Raw genomic sequence first — 17,977 nt, forward strand, 5'->3', positions numbered from 1 at the left:
TTCTAATGTAATTTCGCAGTCTGATTTCCTTCATTAGTCTTTCTTCTTCTTTTTTATTCTTCCGTACGTTTTTTGAAGCAGCGTATCTTCAGGATACATTGACATTGAGCATAGATTTTTTTTCAAAAAATGATTATTTTTGAAAATCTGTGTCAAATTGATCATCCTTCAGCTGTATACTACTTTTCCACACAGCCTGTGCTTCTTATAAGCTTATGGTATCATTCCAGCCCCAGACCTTTCATATGGTGTATTCACATGCTATTCTTTAAGGTCATGACTTCATAACTGTTCTTGTCTTCAGCAGTGTCTCTTTCATATATTCATGATATTAAGATTTTCTACTTCTCAAAATAAGAGCTTCATCTTTTAAAATTCTTAACCGCGTTTCAGCAAAAATTTAGATTAAAATTAAAATGTAAATTTAGATTGCAGCAATTCAGAGTGATCCTTCACATCAGCATTCAAAGCAATGCTTCAGCTGCAGCAATCAAACTTGCATTTTCTTCAGGAAATGCCCTTTCTAGTTATGATTTTAGTCTCTTTAGTCATTTAGTACCATTAAAGATTTTACTTTTTAGTAACCTATCCAAAATGTATACACTAAAGCCATTCTTCTTCACATTAAACATTTGTTTGCTAAAAAAAAATGATTTTAATACATTTAACTCTCACTAGGGTGATCTAGCAAAGAAAAGTTAATATTTTGTGGTTGACCAGGTTTAATTATACTTCATTGCATTCCCCTTCATTGGTGCTGGCCCACCCACCTAAAAGCTATTTGGGAGTACCAGGTTTGCTCTGGGAACTCCTTCCTCCTCCCACATTCCAAAGATATATGTTAAGGTAACTGGCCATAGGTGTGAGTGTGACTGTGTTAACCATGCAATACAGTGGCCACCGGTGGAGGATGTAGCCTGCCTCTCACACGTTCAAAGCTGGGATATATTCCAGCTTTCAACCCTGTGTCTGAGGCAGAATTCAACCTTTATGTCTGGGAGGTGAAGGTCTCCATAAACAACACATTTCCATGTTCACTCTAATTTATTCTGGTGTTGTGATGATTTGACACCATCGGTGTGGACAAAAACACTTCAACATTAGAACATATTTGTAATATTTATTTCAATGTTTTTACAAAGGCAATAGTGAATCTTTAAAGCTTGTATATTGATACATACTTATTCCTGATGTTAGCCCTTATCACTCTTAGCACATAAGGCTACACTAACTGAAATACAAGACAGGCCTCGGTAACTCTGCCTTAACTGCTCACCAGCTTAAAATACACTACCACCTGTCCTCATTCATGTTTAAATACTCTGTCACTGTAGCAATAAATAAAACAATCTGTCGTTATTCCTCAAAATCTCACATAAGTAAAATTGCAAATGATAAATACTGACAACCCTGTTACATAAAAACGTGCAGCTGCATGTGTGAATGTAACAGTCTAAATGAGGCCGGACCTGAAGTCAGTTAAGGTTAAAGATGTCAGCAGAAAATCGGCCTCTCATCTTTCCAGTCCATGTGCAAGAGGAGCTGCTCAGGTTGCTCCATGTACAAACAAGAAAATGAAGGGGTCAGGAGTGGAATGTGTCACTGTAGCTGTGATCTGCTCAAGCCTGTTAGGACGCAGCAGCCATGCGGATTCTCTCTGGAGGAAACAGCAGGACGTTCTTTGCCGCTTTGATGGTGTTCTTCATGAGCATGGCCACAGTCATGGGTCCAACTCCTCCTGGCACAGGTGTGATGAATCCTGCCTTCTGTCTCACTGCTGAAAGTGGACAGAAAAAAAAGCATGATACCACACACATGTCTGTGGCACAGCGTCTGTCCCTGCAGATTATGGTCACTGTCTTACCTTCAAAATCCACATCTCCAACCAGTCTGTTCTTTCCAGTGACTGGGTCCTGCACTCTGTTTATTCCGACGTCAATCACAGCAGCTCCCTCTTTGATCATATCTGCAGTAATCAGGTTTGGAATTCCTGATAATTAAAGGAAGATGCAAAGTAGAGTTAGACAAGAGAGACGGTTCAGTCTACTCAGCAGAGACTTCAGATGCTGTCAAACAAACCTGCAGCAGCCACAATGATGTCAGCGATTTGAGTGTGTTGGCGAAGTTGATCCTTTGGAGTGTAACGGTGAGAAATGGTGACTGTGGCATCCCCTGCAACAGAACAGATCACTTGAACTCATTCAAATTAAATACCATACAAACACTTTCAGAGAATGTATGAAAAACTCCCATTACACTTCCAACCTCTTATGCAACCTTGGGTTTATACCCTGACCTAGAAAGCCATGTATTCCCCTCCGAGGACACGGACCCTTTTTACTCAGCTGTCCTCATTTAACTGGAATTAAATACCAGCTTGGCAGATTCACACCCACGTGGTAACCTACCTCCGGGCCTCTCGTGGCGGCCGTCTGTATGCAGTAACATGGCGATGGGCATGCCCACATTCTTGGAGCGTCCTGCAACTACCACGTTCTTCCCAAGAGTGGGAATACCTGGAAGATAAACATTTTAAAAATTTAAAATAACGCATCCAGCAGCTTTTCAACCGTGACATTATTATATTACTGTTACCTGTGCGTTTGATAATCTCCCAGACTCCCCAGGGAGTAGCAGGGAGCATGGTGGATTGATCCAGGCACATGCGACCCACATTAACCACATGGAAGCCGTCCACGTCCTTGCTCGGGGAAACGGCGTTGCAGATTGTACGTTCGTCAATGTGTTCTGTCAGAAAACAGAGAAAAGTTACAGTCAGGACGTGAACTTTTTATTCAAATACACAAATTAACTTATTAAAGCAAATACCGGAGTGTGCCCTTCAACAATAAACTGAGACAGCCTGCAGGTGGGCAGCGTGATGCTGTATGAAAGTGTGTGTGCGGCCCACTCATGCTCTCTAATGCTTGCATTTCTATCACGGCTGACACTAAAAGCACTAGTCACAAAGCAGCAGCATGATCCTCCCCGCTCACTGAGCTCCAGGTGTACCTGGTAGAGGCAGCTGGACCAAGAGGCCATCCACACGGTGGTCTGTATTCAGTTTGTAGATCAAGTCCAGTAGCTCCTCCTCACTGATGTCTGTATGCTTGAGAATGGTCTCGCTGGAGATTCCTGTGGGAGTTTCAAGTGTTAAACCACTTTTAAACTTTTTTTTTTTTTTTTTTTTTTTTTTTTTTTACAGAGTGGAACAACTTTATGAGGAATGTGCTTTTTCTCTTTCACTTACCGACATCAGCTGCAGCCCTTGTCTTGTTCAGGACGTAGGAGTGGCTGGCCGGGTTGTCTCCTACAAGTATCACACTCAGGTGGGGTCTTCTGTGGCCGGCTAAAACCCATTTCTCCACGTCAGAACGTGCCTCTTCCCGAATTTGCCGTGCTAGTTTCTTTCCTGAGATGACCACTGCCTCCTGCCTGAGAGTGAGGAGGACACATTAACATGCTGTGTGATTCTTGCTTAGCATCTACAACATGAAATGCATCATTTTAACTTGACTATCTGATCGACATGATCAGTATTAATCTAAACCCACTAATCTGTGGCTCTGTTCCACTTTTGACACCAGAAACCTGCATTCACGCCCTGCACTCATGCGACCTGGACAAGCACCAATTCTAGACTCTAAAATTAGACAAACTTCTTCTCCACCTTACAGACCCATATGCTTTACCAGCACTTGAAATCTTACAGTAGAGCCCAGAGCAACCTGAATGTATGTATACTTGTGACATCCTGCCCCACTGCTTTTCAATTCCAAACACACTAAAGTGGCTCTGTTATATAACAACAAAAACAGAGAGCAATGGCTAATAACTGGAGAGCAATCAGCCATCAACAGTGATGTAACCATCACTATTATTCCTGCCAAAACTAATTAAACTTCACAGAAAATCATCCCAGAGTTTGGACAGAATGGGGTGACACCAGGAGGCCAGTGTACCAGGTCCCAAAGGCAATGTTAAATTTAAATATGCTTTCAAATGTATGAGGTGGAATAAATTTCTAAATTGATAATGTTGAGCTTTCGTGTTACTGGTGTAACTGGTTTTAATGACCTTGTGTCTATGTAGCTCATGCAGATCATGTGCAGGAGCCACGAGATTAGTTTTGTTTTAATAAGGCGTATGTGCATCATTAGATCATTACACTTATCTCAGTCACGCTGCAGTCCGCACGTTTCAAATAAATACCTGCACGAGTTGCTTATTGGCTCTGATAGATCACCTGAAGCTGGCTCACGTTTTTTTTAACTGTTTTAAGTGGTTGCATAACATCCAGCACTGAATGCATGTGAATGTATTTTCCTTTCCGTGCACAGCACCTCCTCGGGCTCCTCCTGAAACCTGGCTCCTAAATCCACAGGGTGCAAGCGCTCACACAGATTTCATCAGCCAGTCGGACTCTGCAATGTTACCGGCGTGCCGCCAGGGGGCGCACCACGACGTGGTCAAACACGGACATTTAGTACTCGAAATTAAGCAGAATAAAATAAAACCCAGCGGTGGTGTTTATCTACGGACACCGACAGAGTTCACACAGTAAACATGCCCATCTATCCATTCAGGAAAACAAAGCGGCTCACATGTAACAGTGTGTGAATATATCCACTCAGACTGCAGCAGAATCGGGATCGATCGGTGGACTCACCTCGCGGCGGACGTGTGCAGCTTACAGACTTGATGCTGGGAGTGTTGGCACAGTTTCCTGAGAGTCCTGAGCGCTGCCATGGCTGAGCGGGTTGAGAGGAGACACCACCACAGTTTCCAAAACGCACAACCAAGCCTACCGGAGCGGGTCTGTGAAGGAGGAAGAGGGACGAAGAGAGGCATTAAAACCCTCCCACCCCTCCCCTCTCACGCGTGGAGGCCTGCGTCACAGTTATCAGTCGCCACACCTCTGCTGCATACATGATCTGTTATGTTCCAGCGAAAGACAGCAGAGATACCAGATCAACTACAAATACAATTTAACTACATAACTTTGTTTACTTTACTGTTATTAATAATGAGGTTTCACAGTAATTTAAATAACAGCAATTGCATTTGTTTCAACAATTTAAGCACACGCGTATTTTCTCAAAAAAAGAAAATGTCAAAGATTGAAGTAATAGTAGGGTATATTATTATTAAGTTATTATGACACATTAACATAAATGTATTTTTTGTAGGCACTGTTTAAAGGTAATTTAAATCAATATTTAGAATTTTATAGCCTAATCTCAAAATACTGTGGGAGACAAGAACAACAATTGCCTGTAATATAGTGGGGTTAAAATGAAACTTTTATTTTCCATGTTATATTTACTGTCCTCATTGGTGAAGAACTGCATATAGCCACCAAATCTCAAATACGAATTTCCCTGAGGGACCTTCCCAAAGGGATTAATAAAGTATATTATATTCTAAATACATCTACTATCTTATTTAAACACAACTAAACACACGTTTAATACATACCAATAGTCAGCAAGTCTTTTATGATATAGTTGGAAATCATTAAATAACCAAAAACTAACTGAGAACTGGTGATCTTGTCATTTATCAGACGGTTTACTTTGAGGAATTGTCGTTCCCACAATCCTCCTGCAGGGGGCGACAGTCTGCCTGTGCTAAAGATAGCAGACAGAGGAAGAGACGCAGTGGGTGCAGTAGTTCACGTTAGCTTCAAACGTTACTATTAGCAGGCAGCGCTGACAAGTGGTCCGCACGTCATAATTCTGAAACTTATTTCTGTTTACTAAACAACGGCCAGAAATTGTAATTAAGGCTTTCGACGACTGATTCGCCAAGATGAGCTTTCTGTTGTAAGTAAAGTTTGCAGGCTAACTCACAGCCGGAGCTTGCGGTTAATGTTAGCTGCGCGTTCACGAAAGTTCCACCAAGGGAAGTGACTGAGGTTAAAAAAAGACACTGTAACAGAAAACTAGTCTGCGAAAAGGACTGTAACTTTAGTGACAGGGTAGATTTTATTGCTCTCGGCAGAAATGTTAGTCGTCGACGTATTGTTGTTACCCTTGTGTATTTATCCAGAAACACTCACAAACGTAACTTTTTGAACGTAGGGTGAGTTGCGTGCTAACTTGGCTAGCTTGATAAATAACGCTAACACACGGCTGGTGACCAAACCTAGCGACTGTTATTGTTCTTTTATTTCTAAAAGTACTACTATGCATTTGAACCTTCATCATCCACAACTTTTCTGTTTTAACCTCATTGATATTTGTTTTAAATCGAGTAAGCAGCTTTAGGAAGTCTTCCGTTGTTTACAGTAACACCATGATACTGTCACACTTCCTGTCATTTGCACTAAGTGGGGAAACCACTAAAACTTGGGTATGACACAGATTAATGAGTCGTGCATCAGTCACAGTGTGATATGTCTGTTTGGTATCGATTCAGTATCAAGTTTATAGATGTTATCCATGAAGCCTGCAGCTACTGATTACGCAAACCAGACAGAAAGGATCCTCACAAGAAGGCTCAAGGCCAGTGAGAAGCATTTGTTCTTACACAAGCCTCTAATCTAATACTGACAGTCAAGTAGGAGTCCAATATTAGAAGTTAGAACTCTGCCTATAGGGCTGTCTGAGCATAAACTCATATAAAATAATTTATTTTGTATACAAAATTAGGAATAAACATAGACAACAACTCAACAGGGAATAGATGTGTGCAAAGATTATATACTTAAATCAAAGGTATCAATACTTGAGCTTACAAAATTTCAAGAATATGATCTTAAAGGATTTGCAATAACTTCCAGGTGTTGCCAAACAGACCAGACCTGGAGATGATCAGCTCCGGACTCTTGCCACACACTTGTTCAGATCCATGTTTTTTTTCTCCTTTGCAGTGGCAGTCGCTCATCTAAGACCTTCAAGCCGAAGAAGAACATCCCAGAAGGCTCCCACCAGTATGAGCTGCTGAAACACGCTGAGGCAACACTGGGCAGTGGGAACCTGAGACAGGCTGTTATGCTGCCAGAGGGAGAGGATCTGAATGAATGGATTGCTGTCAATAGTAAGTGAATGAACACATAAAACCCACACACATACTAAACAAATCACCATTTAAATTATTACTTTGGGCCAAAGCTGTATCATAAATCTGTAAAAGTAGAACAAAAATAACAGTTGACCCTTTCCTTCAGCGGTGGATTTTTTCAACCAGATCAACATGCTGTACGGGACCATCACTGAGTTCTGCACTGAGACGAGCTGCTCTGTGATGTCTGCAGGACCAAGGTAACAGGGAAAATTGTTAATTTATTAAGGCATGCTGCTCCTGATTATTTTCACATTTTCCTTCCCTTGCATTATCTGTTTGTGTTCTACTCCGCTGGCCCACTGTCACACTGTCTTGGTTTAGTGGAACAATACTTGGGGAACCACTCATCTTAACAACTAGGAAAAGATAGATTGTGTACAGTCATTGAACTAAGGCTCACTGATCTTCAAACAGAGCAGTATCAGTTCAAATAGTGCCGGGTCAATTGTGACTTTAATGGTGCACGCTCTTACATTAGATCTTTACATTTTTATTTTTCCTTTGTCTTGAAACCAAAGGACTTGTAAATCCCGAGTGATTCAGAAGCCAGCTGTTGATTCACATGTTAAATTGGTGTGACAGCTGAAGTAAATTGCATCATAAATGCATCATCTGAATGTCACATGAGGGAAAACAGGAATTAAACTTTGCATGTGGTCCCTGCAGAAGCTGTTTGGTTAGAATCAAGATTCAGCACTTCCTCTGTCCTCACTCCTGCCAAGACTGACTGCGTTCTGTCTGTAATCAGTAGGAAGAGACGGTGGTTCTACTTCCTGTTGACATGTCCACCATCAAAAATATGACTGCAGACACTGTTGCATTTCCCTTCCCTTTTTTTAGCTTATCTGCAGCAACATAATTTGGCGGTCATGTGCATGTCTCCTCTGTAGGTTTGCATTATCTCATGAAAGTCAGTAACATGACTTGTACTGTAGTAAGTAATAGTTTTTTCTTCTTTTTTTCTGTAGATATGAGTATCACTGGGCTGATGGCACCAATATTAAAAAGCCCATCAAGTGCTCTGCACCCAAGTACATTGACTACCTGATGACCTGGGTGCAGGATCAGCTGGATGATGAGACCCTTTTCCCCTCCAAAATCGGTGAGTTCTGATTTATATTATATAGGCACAGAATGAACAGCAAAATTTTTATTTGTAGTCCAGCAGACCAGGCAAACAATGTCATTTTACACACACACACACACTGTTTTTTTTATTTTAATTTTAGAGTTTGAGAATTACATTGTTTGTCGTCTTCGTCTTTGAAACTGACACAAGACTAGATAATGCTCTTGCTAGCCTTCCTTACACTGTGCACATAGTGACCAGCTTTGTTCTTTCTCATAAAACAAGAAAAACAAATGCGCCACACAAATGTGTCTCAAATGCTAAAGAGCAGAAAGCCCCAAGAATAGAGAGGGTGGAGAGTACACTGTGTAGCTAACACTATCAAAACTGTAGGGAGGAGTGCTAAACTGCACATGAAGTCACAATAACAGTGACTTCATGAAGAAGGCACTCCTGTGCTGACACACCAGCTTATGGAATAACATCTGCACTGCATAACCAGGAAAACCTTTCGCTTTCATTTTTCCAAAGTATTTAAAGTTGATGTCAGTTTGTGTGGGGATCCTGTTTCATTTCATTTCCTAAAATTGTAGGTCTCTGTATAGAAGGACTCATTTAAAACTAAAGGTCCCACAATGGCTGTTCCATTTATAAATACCAATGTGTTGCAGTAAATGGGGAACAAAGCAGAAATGTTTTGCTGCCCTGATGCTGTCTCTGTCTTTCAGCCACCGTCCATACTTTTCTGTTGAATTTAAACTCTCTAATTTAGCTAAAGGTCCAATAAGTTTCACTTGGATTTGTGGTGAAAGTCATCATAGATTTAAAAACCACACGTTCTTTTGTTAACATCAGCGTTTTCCACCTTTTGTCCCGCAGGAGTTCCCTTTCCCAAGAATTTCATGTCTGTGGCCAAAACCATCCTGAAGCGTCTGTTCAGGGTCTATGCACACATTTACCACCAACATTTTGACTCTGTGATGCAGCTGCAGGAGGAGGCCCACCTCAACACCTCCTTCAAGCACTTCATTTTCTTTGTTCAGGTGAGATTCTTGTACTGCTGTCGCACTGCTGTGTAAGGAATGTTTCTGTTACTGTAACTTCCCGTAGCAAAACATTTCTGTATTATTTTCCATTAGGAATAAAGCTTTTTTGTGATGCTAATTGACTTATTGATGATTTAAGTAGGACATGTGAGGAGAAACTCTTTGTAAGTAGCTTTATAAAGAAGAAAACAATGCACCTTAATGGAACCTGTCTGTGACAGCTATTACACGGGCACTCAGACTATCGACTCAAATCATTTCAGTTCAACACAAGATTTTTGCAAAGCAATTTTATCGAAATAGTTTTTTGTATAGCTGGACTATGCATAATCTCCTGCTGTGTTTTATATGTGTGCAAAAATGACCTGACACTGAATCAATGTTTTGTGTTTTTGTTTGTTTTCTTGTAGGAGTTCAACCTGATCGACAGGCGAGAGCTTGCTCCTCTGCAGGACTTAATTGAGAAGCTTGGCTCTAAGGACAGATAGATATTTCATCACACATTTCCTCTTTTTCTTTAACATTTTTTTCTCTTCTTTGTTTCCTCTCCGTGAACTCTTCTACCTCTATGACTTCTAGCCTCAGATCTTAAAACCTGTGCCTTCCTCTTTGTATCGTTTGTACTGTACCTTTTCTTTTATTCCTTTTTTCTATTTTAGATTCTTTAGATGATAAAGAAAATAGTAGTGAAGTAAAAATATTTCTCACAGGACTGCGGTTAATGACTCTGTAAGAGCAACCTACTGAATTTTATATTGGACCAAGGACATTTGGAAGTCAAAGTGAAAAACAGCTTTCTTTCAGAAGCTGGTGTACAGTGTTTTGATTAAAAACACCTTAGTTATTAATTTTTCTTTGTTAACTTAGAGCTATTGTAATTACAGTGACTGATCAAATATCCAAAACCTTAGGGTTTTTTTTGTTGTCTGTCAGGGTAAATGTGTACAGGAGGAGAGTATCAGGAAGGATAGCAAGACAAGTGGTAACAGCATGTAGGTATTAGGTGGGCTTTTATTCCCATAAAAGTATCATAATACACATAATACACTCTTTGACGTAATTATATCTGAAGAGATGCTGTGATGGATAATTATGAGATGCCTTAGCTCTTGCCCCTGACAAAAGCACCACCAACAACTGCACAAATTGCTGATTCAGTTTGGTCATGCAATGTTGTTTTGCACATTTTGGGCTATTTTCTTAAAATAGTAAAACATGAGTTATAGTGCTTACAGTGATACCTTTTGTCTACTTTTTAACCTGCTATTTAGCTCCTATTCCTCTTCAAGTGTGTTTTATGACCATATAAAAGAGCTGTGTAATAGACAGTCATCGCGTCGAAAGCAAAAATAGTTTTAATGTGAATTTTTAGACTTACTGTTATTTTAGTTCATTCCTGTGGTGCCGATCGATTTTGGAACTCATATTTTAATGCTGGTACTTACTTTATTTTTATCAAAGATTTCCCCCTTGGATTGGAAAATGGAGCAATAACTGCAGCACCTGAGATGTATGTAGTTTTTCTTTTAATAGTCTTTGGTGCATGGAGTCATTTTCTATGCCTCCTCTGGCTTACAGCAGCAGGGCTGTTTGTAGTGCCATCCTTTTAATGCATCTTTGATGCAGCTAATATTTCAAATCACAGTAACTCATTTATAACTTCCCTGATGTTGGACCTAAATTTCATCAGACAATCGTGTAACCAATTATGATGAGTTATAGCAGTTTATTGTATCATGCAGGAAGTGGAACTGGGGGCAGCAGAGTATTCATTTTGTCAGAAAGAGTTCTTGTGTCATGTTAGGCTTCACTGAATGTTTGCCATCATGTGGAAATTAAAAACAAATTCCCTTTAACTGCAGTTAATTCACTTTCAGACCTACATGTTGCTTGGCATTAAAAATATCAAGCCAGCATCCTCTAAATTAGTATGGGCATGTCCACTTGTTATATTCAATCTGTAATCAATCACATATTTTTGAAATGTATTTTTTCACAGTTGTATTTGAAACCTTTTGGTATAAAGTTACATTTCATATTGCGTATTGTTGACTTTTGTTTTTGATCATTTAAAGAAACAGGGGCTTTGAAATGAGTAAAATGTTTTGTCTATTAAAAATGATGGTTCAATCACTAGACTTCAGACTGAACAGAAGGACAGTATGTACCACATCCAAACAAATGCTGTAAATAAGATCAGTTTGGTTTTTCTTTTTTTATCAAAACAAAACTGTGCCTTACAATATTGGAAATGTCTGATGTAACAGTATTGATAGATTAAAAACTCAATAAATCCTGAAAAAACGCTGTGTGGATTGATCTATATACTGCAAAAACAGTAGACGACATGACAAATCTCCCAGTTGTTGGCGCTAAGTCGCCAAAATTATTTTAGCCTTAATAAAAGGATCACGAAGAAGAGGTCGACCAATCAGAATCAAGCCTGAAGAGGGTGAGCATTTTTGCCCTAAATCTGGACTTACAGTTAACTGTAACCCCCTAACGACCGGACGGAATTTTGTGTCAGTGGATGCAGACTTGTTGCAATATTATGGATTGTGTTTATGATTTTATTTGGTTGTTGAACAGTTGCGACACATATTTTGAAGTAAGTGACGTCTACTCATATAGTGCAATTATTAATAACAAACCTGAAAAAAATAAATTGCAAATATTTGCAATAAAATGCAATAGCGATGCAGAAAAAACGTGATCAATTAATTCAACGGAAGAGTTAAAAATAAAACTAAAATCAATGCAGAAAGATCGGATTAAACAAGGCTAGGTAAATGTGTCACCATCGAAAGAGCCTGACAGGCTCTACTCAGGGTTCTACTAAATTCTATACATAGCAAAGAGGAAATAGCGAACTGTTTTTAGGCTTGTAACATCATCAAGTTGTTAGCTTCTGTTTATGAGTTTGGTTAAAATATTATTATTAACTTACGGAGAGTCAACTCATGACGGTCGTATTCACTTTGTCTGGACGGAACGGCAGAAGCCGCAGCAGCCGATGTTACATTAGCTTAGCGTGATAGCTTCTCCGTAAAGTGCAAATAAAGTTAGTTAGCTAGCGTTAACTCGGCGCTACTTGGTGACGTTACTAGTGGTTTATTTAATGCTAAGCTACATTAGCTGTATTATTAAATATAGCTAACGCCAAACAATTTTTGAAGGTAGTTCAATATGCGTGTTGATTAAGTTTGGTGAGGAATCTGCTTGCTAATCCAGGCCGTTGTTGTCAGCTAACATTAAATACCTGCCAGGAACGAGTGGGTAAGAAAACGGAAAGTTCTGTAAATGACATTGGCATAATTCTTTAAAATTTACATGAACTATTATAATACGTGGTTTATTTTGTAAACATAACGGTTGATAAATAGATTTTTTTAGCCTGTTGATGTCCCGAAACGAAAATGACAATTGTTGAATCAATCAATCAGTCACAAATTCCTCTGTAGCTACAAACATTGTATGTTTACCTCTTCTAGACGTCACAGTTATCACTCGGAGCTGTGTCCAATGTTCTTGACAAACTGATTTATGCACATTAATCTTTCTCTGCAGGTTTTGGTGAAATCATGGCAGATGAAAACACTCAGTTCTGTGGTAACTGGTAAGTATGAACATCACCAATAAATCTCATGGTGATTAACACAGGATTTCATGATCTTATTTTTCTTTTTTTCAGCAAACATGACATTCCAGAGGCTAATTTCACAACCCATGAAATTCACTGTCGAAGAAACATTGCCCTGTGTGAAGTGTGCCAGGAGCCAGTGCCCCGCTCAGATCTGCAGGAGCACAAGCAGCAGGAGCACACACAGGTACTACACTACAGACACCTTAACACTACACCTTAACACTGTTGCAGCAAGAAATATCTGCCGCTTTAAGAGGTATTATTGTAGCAAAAAGTGAAAATGAGTGTGTGCTATCATAGCCTGAACAAATAAGAAGTTTAAGACTACAATACTTGCCAAGACTGCTGTTGCTATAAAGACGAGCCCATGTTTTAATAGTGATAAAACAGGAAAGCAGAGGGCTCCCTAAGGAAATTTTTTTTTAACCTTGTGCTCGTTCACTGGAATGGGATCCTTCTGGTTGACTTTATTTCTTCCTTAACACACTGTACTGTCAACATTGGCTGCTGACAGTGTTTTTAACCTTGCTGAACTTAGGCCAGCTGATTCAATGCAAATGGAGCATCACATATACTGCAGTCACCAGTGACCTGGTGAGGAAATGATTAATGAAAAAGCAATGTTACTCTGAGACTATAAAGGCATTTTCATTTTCATTTTAGATTACATGCAAGTGTGGTTTGAAGATTGAGAAGAATCACATTGAAGCTCATCAGGTATTCCTACACAGTATAGTCCCTTGTTGTTTATAAGTAATATATACCATGTTGATGAAAGCCACTGATTATTTTTTTTGCAGAGCTCTGAATGCTCTCAGAGGCTGGTCCCCTGCCAGTACTGTGAACTGGAGCTGGTTTTCAGTCAGTCCAAAGAGCATGAGGATTACTGTGGTACACGCACAGAGCCTTGCCCACAGTGCAAATGCAATGTAATGCTGCGTGAACAAGCTGTGCATCCAGCTGTCTGTGGAAGCCTCACACCACCCCAAGAGAGAAACAATGCTAGGCTGAGTCGTAGTCCAGTGGAACAAGAGGCTCAAGGGGCATGGTTTGAAGCTCACTCCATCCACAACCTCCTGACAGCCCAAGAAAGAGCCACCAAGAATAACAACATCAGTGCAGCAGAGCAGCAGGCCTTCCCTGGACCATTTGACCACAGATTTTTCAATTCATACACTCCCAGGCCATCTCAGCCCTCAGAAGACTGGAAGAACACCACATCTTCAACATATCACCACTGTGAGTATTCAAATTAATACATTTTCTCCCATTCTCATACTTAGTATTGTAACCAAGTTGATTTTCTTTTAGTTCTGGGCCAAGGTGACTTCCTGCACAGCAGCAGCAGTGCTTGGCCACATAGTGAGAACACTGTGCAGGATGAGGATTCATCAGGCCTGGACTACATGTTGGCTCTCAGCCTGCAGAGTGATGGGGACTCCGTGGCTGGAGGTGTAGAGAGCAACATGTGGAAGGACATCTGGGATCACAAAAGTGGGAAGTCCAGCACCTCTGTAAACTCTTTGCTGTCTTCACCCAACAACAACTACCCAAACTTTAGCGTAGGGACAAGCAGTAGTGCAGTCCAGGATCATGAACAAACAGGTGAATCAGTGTTGATTAGCATAGTTAATGTTATTTTGTTGTAGGTGTGGTAAACATCTTAACATTTTTTCATAGATGCCATGTTGCCTTGTGAGTTTTGTGAGGAGCTGTTTCCAGAAGAAGACCTCATTTTGCATCAGGTTTGGGAACCTTTTGTTGGAATGTTTTTTTTAATTAATTTGATTTGTATGAGTGCTCTACATTCAGGATTGATTAACAGGATGCACAAAAAGTCTGACAGTTGTCACATGTATAAACTTGTATTAGCAGTTTTACGTCTCAGTTTCTGAACTAAACAGTGAGTGTGAGATTGGTATAACGCTATAATTACTATATTTTGTTGTAGTCGCGATTTTGGTGTTAGTTTTTATTAGGAACATTTTTTTTGGATTAGCTTTCATTTGATTTCATTTTGATTTGTATAATAATAACAAATACTAATAACTAATAATGCTGTCGCTGTGTTTTACCTTCTAAAGTCTGTCCACACACTGCTGCTATCCCAGCAGCTGTCCAGTTAAAGCCTCAGTATCTCATCACCATCTAGAAGCCACATAAGGTTTAGTTTATAGAATTAAGCCTTGTGTTTCTTGTTTTTTTCTTTCTTTTAGACCGGCTGCAGTCCCGCTTCTGCCTTTGCATCTTTCAGCAAGCAGCCATCTTCTCCACCAAAAGAGGACAGGCTGGGCAGAAGTGCTGCAGGGCTGATGCGCAGCCTCCCTGACACGCTCGCCTCCAACATCCCTACTTTCCCTCGGTCGCTCTCCCCGGCCTCCTACAGCCCTCCAGCCAGTCCACTAGAGGGCGATGTGGTCATTCCATGTGAATTCTGTGGCGTTGCTCTAGAAGAGGCAGTTGTCTTTCACCATCAGGTAGATCAATATCAGCATTATGTAGTCAATACAAAATTGGCTTTATTGATTGTGACTTACAGTCATGTTACTGGGAGTGGACACCAGTGTTAATTTTGGCAGCAATTTCTGATTTAGTTTTTATTTTAGTCTTGTGACTAAAATGTCATTTGATTTTAGTCACATTTTAGTCATCAACATTTTTTAACTTTTAGTCTAGTTTTAGTCGACTAAATATCAAAGAATTTTAGTCGACTAAAATTCCATGATATATATTTTTTATGAAATAATTAAGGTTTGATTGTGCAATAAAAACAGGCACAGCTTTAACTCGTGTTATTTGAAACAAACACCTCTTTATTTAATTGCTATGACCTTTTCACAAAAGAACCAGTGAACAGTGAGCTGCTCTCCCTGAATACACTGTTCAGTCATGACCTTCTTCATGAATACTCCATAACTACAGCAAAACACTTCAGTGACAACTTAGAAAGGTGTGCATGCTGTAAAACCATCAGCAGCGGAGTCTTAATTTATAGATTTTGTCACGTGTATCTTTGAACGGAAGTTAAGATGACTCGCCTGCAAACGTCGCTTTAGGTTTGTTGAGTTTTTATGACGAAAATGATTCGTCAACAAAATTAACACTGGAGGACACATTTTCATTTTCACTGTAAAACTTGATGAGTCTTTTTTTAAGACTTGCTATGCCTATTTTCATGTTTTGTTATTCTATTTTTCATTGTTTTTATGTGTTATTTTTATATTTAGGACAAATGCGACATGCGCCCTCAGACTGCCCACCAACTGAACAATATAACAAAAACATTTGTCAAAAGAATAAGTCCTTCCAAAGATGTCTTTGGGCAAGATTTTCAGAGGAGAATAAAGCACCAAGGTAAGATATGAAATGTAATGTATTAATATTAAACAAATATTGCAAGCTCAATAAAGTGTTTGTTTAGCTTGCCAGACTATTTTGTGTGTGCATGTTATGTGTTGCTCTTTCAGCGGACTTCTTGGAGAAGGACTTTGGATTTGACTTGGACACACCACCTGAACAAAACCCAAGGGACTGGCAGAGAGGCTACGGTGGAGTGTCGGGTCAGAGGAAGACATCCAACTGTGATGTCTCTGTGAAGAACAGACCTCAGCAGGGGAGGGAAGCGGAAGCAGCTCATTTATCTGTCTGTGATACTGAGAAGCCTGAGGCTGCATCTCTAAAGGGGTAAAAACAAAGATGAAAACACATTTACTGTTGTTTCATTTAGCTCTGGTTTATTCTTTTGGTATCTGTCCACCAGACTTCATCTTCCAGAAAATAACGAAGGGAGTGGAAACAGGAGAAATCCAATTACAAAGGTAACATCACATTCTGTTGTTTTTCTCATACAGTAGGCAGAATAGCAAAGATGCGGTGTTCCTTGTTTTTCACTGTATGTTTATTCTCAGTATGTTTTTGTGTCTGTAAAACCATTTTTAATTGTGTTTTTCTCACTTTTTAGTTACCCAAGAAGCAGAATGACGAGCAGCAGGAGGAGTGAGAGAGGGAGCCTGTGAAGAAAGAGAAAAACCAAATCTCCTTCTCTGCTTTCCATGTATCTCTTTGCACACTTTTGAAAATTAAACATATAACTATTTGACAAGTGCCTGAGGGAGTGTTCGCATCTTGCAGGTTGTATTTCTATGAATTTTAGTATTAAACTCAAAAATAGGTGATTTGATTTATCCACGCATATTCTGCTTCGTTTCAAATGTTCATTTGTCTTAACATCCGGCGTAAAACAGGTAAATTATGAGATTTATTCACTCTGAAATTGATTTTCTTTTCACACCTGCACACACCATGTGGAGGCTCATTGTGGACTCTAGAGAACATCAAACTCAGCCTTGTTACTTCAGTCAAGGACATTTATTTCCACCCCTGTCGGCTCCTTCCTTCATGGTATCTCTGTGTTCCTGTTGGTTTCTGTATCTCTAAATAACCTAAAGCACTTTGAATATTTTTTTGAAAAAGGGCTTGAGGAACAGATTTGATATGTTTATGCATCTTTGAGCAAGAAAAAAAAAATAACGGTATTATTAAACATTTGTCTTTTGATACTCTTGTTTTTAATAATTTGTAACTACTCTGTAATATTTTGATTTTTGTTTAATCATACCTATAGAAATATATGTGGTGTTACAACTTTTTAAAGCATCGGCTAATACTTATGAAAAAATATTGTGTGTTGCTCCTCTGAATAGGTTTTAGGATTGATAAGATGTATTTTGTTTGTAACATAGGTTTTACCTTTAAGAAGTCGACACTACTATCAGCAAATATTTCTTTTTCTGATCCTCGAGTAGAGCGCAGCAGCTGTAATCAGTGAAATCACCCGTTTCCCTGTCTTGATGCTTTTTGTGTTGTGTGGTTATTAAATGTTTTAATGAAGCCATTCATTGTCTCACGGCTCTAGTTTGTATTTTGTCTCCAGCCTGCGGTAGAGAAATGTTTTCTTTTGTTTCTCCTGAGGCTAAGCTGCTTTTTTTAAAAGGGTATTTGAAGATAGGTCGTTCTGTCTCACATGGTTTCTACATAAGTAAAAGTAATCAAAGTAAAATTAGAAAAAGCTAAAATAGGACCATGCTGGACAACTTTGAATAAAAATAGGATTTTAGCAGTGACTTATGAAAGACCAGTGGCCCTGGGAAC

The 17,977-nt window shown here is 39.5% G+C and overlaps 3 protein-coding genes across 4 annotated transcripts; 2 read left to right on the forward strand and 1 right to left on the reverse strand.

Moving 5' to 3' along the window:
- Window positions 1-1,100: 1,100 nt before the first annotated feature.
- mthfd2 (methylenetetrahydrofolate dehydrogenase (NADP+ dependent) 2, methenyltetrahydrofolate cyclohydrolase) lies at window positions 1,101-6,826 on the reverse strand. The gene is made up of 9 exons (XM_028413968.1): window positions 6,806-6,826; window positions 4,670-4,818; window positions 3,251-3,435; window positions 3,013-3,135; window positions 2,596-2,748; window positions 2,409-2,516; window positions 2,080-2,172; window positions 1,865-1,990; window positions 1,101-1,777 (listed from the first exon to the last, which is right to left on the reverse strand). Exons 2-9 carry the CDS (start codon window positions 4,747-4,749, stop codon window positions 1,629-1,631), a joined length of 1,017 nt encoding a protein of 338 aa, XP_028269769.1. The 5' UTR covers window positions 4,750-4,818; window positions 6,806-6,826; the 3' UTR covers window positions 1,101-1,628.
- Window positions 5,642-11,490, forward strand: mob1a (MOB kinase activator 1A). The gene is made up of 6 exons (XM_028413971.1): window positions 5,642-5,825; window positions 6,875-7,041; window positions 7,172-7,265; window positions 8,037-8,170; window positions 9,017-9,180; window positions 9,594-11,490. The coding sequence occupies exons 1-6, from the start codon at window positions 5,812-5,814 to the stop codon at window positions 9,669-9,671; spliced, it is 651 nt and encodes a 216-aa protein (XP_028269772.1). The 5' UTR covers window positions 5,642-5,811; the 3' UTR covers window positions 9,672-11,490.
- Window positions 11,491-11,670: 180 nt separating this feature from the next.
- trafd1 (TRAF-type zinc finger domain containing 1) lies at window positions 11,671-17,722 on the forward strand. Of its 2 annotated transcripts, none has more exons than XM_028413967.1 (12): window positions 11,671-11,791; window positions 12,751-12,799; window positions 12,875-13,010; window positions 13,490-13,543; window positions 13,627-14,065; window positions 14,138-14,431; window positions 14,507-14,571; window positions 15,043-15,303; window positions 16,054-16,180; window positions 16,294-16,510; window positions 16,587-16,644; window positions 16,788-17,722. In XM_028413967.1, the coding sequence occupies exons 2-12, from the start codon at window positions 12,765-12,767 to the stop codon at window positions 16,824-16,826; spliced, it is 1,725 nt and encodes a 574-aa protein (XP_028269768.1). In that variant the 5' UTR covers window positions 11,671-11,791; window positions 12,751-12,764; the 3' UTR covers window positions 16,827-17,722. The 2 variants fall into 2 exon arrangements, with proteins under 2 accessions (XP_028269768.1, XP_028269767.1); XM_028413966.1 differs by lacking the exon at window positions 11,671-11,791 and adding an exon at window positions 12,002-12,459.
- Window positions 17,723-17,977: the final 255 nt, after the last annotated feature.

This window comes from Parambassis ranga, chromosome 9, assembly GCF_900634625.1.
Source record: "Parambassis ranga chromosome 9, fParRan2.1, whole genome shotgun sequence".
In the NCBI taxonomy this organism is placed as follows: Eukaryota; Metazoa; Chordata; class Actinopteri; family Ambassidae; genus Parambassis; species Parambassis ranga.